Source organism: Musca vetustissima, unplaced genomic scaffold, assembly GCF_032173495.1.
Source record: "Musca vetustissima isolate MV318-11 ecotype Yass unplaced genomic scaffold, APGP_CSIRO_Mvet_v1 utg84447, whole genome shotgun sequence".
Lineage (NCBI taxonomy): Eukaryota > Metazoa > Arthropoda > Insecta > Diptera > Muscidae > Musca > Musca vetustissima.
Genome location: NW_026888896.1, coordinates 35,097 through 41,373, shown reverse-complemented (window position 1 = coordinate 41,373; position 6,277 = coordinate 35,097). Strand labels below are relative to the sequence as shown.

General features: G+C 32.4%; 1 protein-coding gene across 1 annotated transcript; it reads left to right on the top strand.

Moving 5' to 3' along the window:
* Positions 1–488: 488 nt before the first annotated feature.
* LOC133336678 (cuticle protein 1) lies at positions 489–5,372 on the top strand. The gene is made up of 2 exons (XM_061544958.1): positions 489–506; positions 4,900–5,372. The coding sequence occupies exons 1-2, from the start codon at positions 492–494 to the stop codon at positions 5,353–5,355; spliced, it is 471 nt and encodes a 156-aa protein (XP_061400942.1). The 5' UTR covers positions 489–491; the 3' UTR covers positions 5,356–5,372.
* The last annotated feature ends 905 nt before the right edge of the window (positions 5,373–6,277 follow it).

The following is a 6,277-nucleotide window of genomic DNA, read 5'->3' as shown; positions in this document are numbered from 1 at the left end:
GAGAGACATACAAACAGGCAGCAGACAGACATGCCAGACCACCAGCAACCACGGCAGAGGTGTTTGTTCTAATGTGCTCTACAACAACAGCGAGAAACAAATGCATTTCGCTTTCAATTTAGAAAAAAATAATAAAATAAGAAAAAATATAGAAATAATAAAACAAAAACAAAAGTCAAATTCAAACGGAGTTTTTTTTCTTTTGTTGCTGCTGTCGGGCGCTGGCTTATTGTCTGCCTGGTTATTTTGCTGTTACTGTCGCTGCCATGCCATGCCTGGCCGTCCGTCCGCCATCCATCTGTTTATTGGTATATAAGTAAGGTAAACATTTTAAGAATCTATCACAGTCTAGTTTCACAACGAAAACCAATTGGAAGTTTATTTTTCTTAATTGGAAATATAGTTCAATTGTTTTTGTGAAACTAATTCTATTTTCAACTCAATTCTAATCTTTCTTCGTAATTTTTTATAAAAAGAAATTGAAAAAAAAAATGTTTACAAAATTGGTAAGTGGAAGGAAACCCAAGGAGTAACATTGCATTGCACTGAACAAGGATTATGTGGATTAAAGGATGTGGTTGTGAATTAAAAAAAAAATAACACAAAGTGATTTAAAAATTGAATAATTAATGGAAGTGAAATCGAAAAAAGGAATGAAAGTGAAATCAAAATGCAAATAAATGACTATTTAAAAATATCATGGATCAACCTTAAATTACTTAGAATACTATTCGAAATATTAAAAACGTGCTCCCATAATTGTATATAATTCAAATTTAATTAATCTACAAAAAATATCTGAATCGATTTCTTTTTTGAAAATTTTTGTCATTTGAAAATAAAAGAAAAAAACTTGGAAGACTGTAATTTCGGATCTCTTCCTAGGTTCCAACCTATCAAAGCGTCGATTTTTTATACCCTACACAAATATGTTATCAGGGTATTATAGCTTTGTGCAGCCCCAAGAGTTTGTAACGTCGCGAAATATTGGTATACTTAAAGGTGGGTTTAAGTATACCGATCGTCATATCTCGACTAGCTGAGTGGATCTAGATATGTGTGTCCGTCCGTCCGTCGGTCCATTATAATTTGTAAACACGATACAGGCCACCAATCTTCACGAAATTTTGGATGTAGGATGGGTTTTGGCCAATGAAGACCCCTATTGTTTTTGGTAAAGATCGGTTAATATTTGAGGGATGAAATGAACCAAAAACTTTATTTTTGTCTGATTTTCTGGTCGCTCCAGAAGCCGCAATTATGGCCCAAACATAGCGAATTTTTACATGGTGAAGGCTATCGAGCCAAAAAATAAGCATGCCTGTTTTGATGAAGATCGGTCAATATTTAGCGGGCCAAATGGACCCTGACTTTTGTGTGACAAATTACAAAAATTGTATTCTATAGCGTATTAATTTACTCCTGAAGGGCATTGAACCAAAATGTTGATAGTATATCGAAGAGGAGTGGTTGACCTTTAAATCTATACCAATTATATTGTCCTGTGTACTCGAATGTGGGAGTTACACTTAAATATTTACAGGTGCTTACGTACTGAGATATTATTTAATAACCAATTTCCACACTGGAAGGCGAAAATATAGCGCTGATCGGTTTGAAATTTTCCACGAGGGTCCAGGTATGGTCAAAGACAACGCCTATAATTTTCGGTGATGATTAGATAATAATTTTGGGATGAAGTGGACCGAAAAGTTATTTTTTGTGTGTGTTTTCGAGTCGATCTATAGACCACAATTAGAACCCGAACATTACAACACAGCCCACGGTGAAGGGAATCTGGACAAGTAATTAGAGGGGCTGTACTGAATATTAGTAATATTCGGAATATATGTCTGTGTAGGAAGAGGTGCTGTTAACCTCTAATCGGGCAATAGGGTGCAAATATCGCGAACTATTGCCCAGGCTCAGAATAAACTTCCGCAGGATGTTAGAGTTCCGTGGAAGTTGTGTAGGGTATCGTATGGTCGGCCCGTCCGACTATACTGCTCCGCTCACTGGTTTAATTATAGTTTTTTTTTGAATTTTCAAAACAAAGGACTATCAAAGTAAAGATTTTTGAAAGAATATTTTTTCACAGATTAATAAGATTTAAAAAAATCAGGGACTATATATATATATATATATATATATATATATATTTCTTCAAGGACTATTAAAGCCAACATATTTAAAATAATAGTTTTTCAAGGAGTGTAAAGTGTGGATTTTTTAATATAAATATTACATATTTTTAATACAAAATGGTTTCCAAAGACTATAAGAATAGTATTTCAAGGACTATCAAAGCGAAGAAGATTAAATATGTTTTACAATGACTAGCAAAGCCTAAATTTCAAAAAAAAAAAAAAAAAAAAAAAAAAAAATTTTCCAAGGAATATCAAAGCAAAGATTTTTTAAAAAATATTTTTCTCAAGGACTACTAAAGCGTAGATTTTTTAATATAAATTGTTTAATGACTATTAAATCCTAGTTAAAAAAATATATTTTTTCAAGGAATATCAAAGCGTAGACTTAAAAAAAAAAACATTTCTCCAAGAACTATTAAAGTCAATATTATTATATGAATAGGTTTTCAAGGACAAAGCGTAGATTTTTAAAAGAAGGTCTGTCAAAGTGTAGACTTTTTGAAGAATATTGTTTAAAGGTCTGTCAGAGTATAGATTCTTAAAATTTTTGAAGGATTGATTGTCTTTAACAAAATATTTTTTTTTAAAAATTTAACCAGTGAGCGGAGCAGTATAGTCGGACGGGGCCGACCATATGATACCCTACACAACTTCCACGAAAATCTAACTTTTTGTGGTTATATATTCTGAGCATGGAAAATATTTTTATTTTACACCCTCTTGACCGACTAGAGGTCAACAAATACTACTTATATTCAGTAAATCCCTTATAATTATTGTCCAGATTCCCTTCACGGTGGGTTGTATAATGATGTTCGACTTTCAATTGTGGACTATATATGGACTAGAAAAAACAAAAAATTTTTTCAAAGACCTCATCTAAATATTATTATTTTTCATCACCGAAAAAAATAGGCGTCATCCTTAACCATTCCTGGATCCTCATGGAAATTTTCAGATTATTAAATTTTTTTCCGCCTCCAGTGTGGTAATGTGTTACTAAATAATATCTGAGTACGTAGCACTGTAAATATTTAAATGTAACTCCCGCATCCGAGTACATACGACAATATAATTGGTATCAATTTATAGGTTAACCACTCCTCTTGGATATACTATCAACTCTTCGGCTCTATGTCATTCAGGAGTAAATATATACGCTATATAATACACATTTTGTAATTTTTCACACAAAAGTTAGGGTCCATTTGACCCGCTAAATATTGATCGATCTTTATCAAAACAGGCATGCTTATTCTTTGGCCCTTTAAATTTTCTCCATGTAGAAATTTTTGTTTGGGTCATAATTGCGGCCTTTAAAGCAACAAAAATCATTTTTACAAAAATTTAGTTTTTGTCCATTTCATCCCCTAAATATTAACCGATCTTTACCAAAAACAATAGGGGGTCTTCATTGGGCAGAACCTATCCTACATGCAAAATGTCGTGAAGATTGGTCCATAACTGTGGCCTCTATCGTGTTTACAAATTATAATGGACAGACGGACGTACACACATTTGTTGTTGTTGCTTTTCGAGATTAACGGAAAGTCGGTATACTTAAAGGTGGGTCTAGGACCAATATTAAGCAGCGTTACAAACTTTTGGGGCTGCACAAAGCTATAATACCCTGACAACATAGTTGTGTAGGGTATAAAAACCGATCAAAGCGTCGATTTTTTAATTTTTAAACAATATTTTGTTAAAGACAATCAAAATTTCTGAAAGAATATTTTTTCAAGGGCTATCAAAGCGTAGATTTTTAAAAGAAAATTTTTTCAAAGACTATTAATGCGTAGATTTTTAAAAGAAATTTTTGAAAAAAAATTTCAAAAACTATTAAAGCGTAGATTTTTAAAAGAAAAATTTTTCAAAGACTAGATTTTTAAAAGAAATTTTTTTCAAAGACTATTAAAGCGTAGATTTTTAAAAGAATTTTTTTTGAAAGACTATTAAAGCATAGATTTTTTAAAAAAAAAAAAAAATTTTTTTAAAATAATAGTTCTTCAAAGTGTAGATTATGAAATTTTTTGAATGACTATCGATTTTTAAAGTAGTATTTCTACAAGGGCTATCAAAGTGTTGATTTCAAAGTAATATTTTTTTAAAGACTATTAAAGCATAGATTTTTAAAAAAACATTTTTGAAAGTCTATTAAAACCAATATTTTTAAAATATTAGTTCTTCAAAGTGTAGATTATTAAATTAAAAAAAATTTGACACCGAGAATGGGGGCTCCCCTTAATAGTCTTTAATAGTGCTAAATTTTATCTAACAAGGCTATATTTTAATAGTCCTAAAAAATTGGATACTCTTTGAAAAACATGTTCTTTATGCAACCAAGGCTTTAATAGAAAAAATCTTTACAAAAATCCTTTAAAATGACTCTTAAAAATGTACGCTTTAATTGTCCTGAAAAAATACAATCCACTCTATATAATCATTGAGAAAATATTCTTTATATATCTACGCTATAAAAGCGTTGTTATATAATATATATTTTTTAAAAAAAAAATTCTAAAAAAAAATATAAAATTTCAAAAAAAAAAAATACTTGTTGATTGTTCCTACAACAATCTACGCTTTGATACTTCTTTAAAATATTCTTAAAAATCTACTCTTTGATACTCCTATAAAATACTCTTAAAAACACTACAAATGAGAAAATTATTTATTTTTTAACCTCATCAATTTTTATTAAACATATTTTCTTAGTAAATAATATTTCCTATCTATCTTGCCTCCCTTCCAGGTAATTTTGTCTTTGGCCGCTGTGGCGTGTGCCAAACCCCAAGCTGCCCAATACCCAGCCGGTGTCAATCCTCAAGATTGTCCCGGTTTCCCCATCTGTGATAATGCCCGCCTGCATAATCCCGCTTCCAGATGGCAACAGCCACAACCCGCCTGGCAACCACAACCCTCGTGGCAGCAACCTCAACCCTCATGGCAACCACAACCATCGTGGCAACAACCCCAACCCTCATGGCAACCACAACCTCAATGGGGTGCTCCTGCTCCAGCTGCTCCCGCTGCTGCTGATAAATTCCCAGCCGGTGTGAATCCTCACTCCTGCCCCAACTATCCATTCTGTGATGTGAATGCTGGTGGTTCTGCTGCTCCCGCTCCACCACTACCCGGTTTCACCGAACGTCAGTACCCAGCTGGTGTTAGCCCCCACAGCTGTCCCAATTTCCCCTATTGTAATTAAGTCAGTCGGACAATGTGATGGAAATTAAACTGGTTAATACTGTCTACAAATGCACTGCCTTAGCTTTTCGCCCGTCCGCTCTCACTCTCACCCTATTACTTGAATGTCTCTCTCACGCTCATGGAATACTCTCAATCATATCCACCACTACTATCATCAATAATGTGTGCTGTTTTATAAATATTTTCTCTATTTTCTTAAGATTGATGATGATGTTGTCTATGATTTCCATATTTCCAATCCCTGCATTTTATCCTCCTCTAGCCTATTCTTGCCATTCGTTTTCCCCATTATCTTATATCCTTTTTTATATAAATATCCTTGGTTGTTTCGACAAATAATATAATAAAAACGAAGAAAGACAAAGACTTATTTCATGAATTTGTATCCATTAAAATTTTTTATTTTTTGATTTTGTTTGTTTTCTGATTTAAAAAAAATACTCAATAATAAAATACACGAGAATTCTTAGATAAAAATTAAGACAAAAACATTGCATATGGTGTTTGTGATTTTAAAAAACAAAAATTTAAAGGTCAGTGGATAAATATGTAGATTAAAACCAGTAAAAAATAACAGTTTTTCAAGGGGCAATCGATGTTCACCACTATGGGTATATTAAACAGGACTATTAACATGAAACTGGATGAAATAAAATATGTGATATTTATCTAAATTTCAAACAACTTAAATCCATATATAAACATGTCATTCGTTCGTTGCAATGCGACAAAAGTATGTAAATCGACTTCAAACAAATTTCAATAGGTCATCCGTTGGGCTACTTCTGTACTTCTAGAAAACGCAACTACGTTATTCTATGCTCAATTTTGTACGTTGTGCAAAGTTTGATGCCAATCTGACTAACATGATGAGTTTGATGCCCAACTTACTAAAAATCGGGCGAAAATATATATGAAGG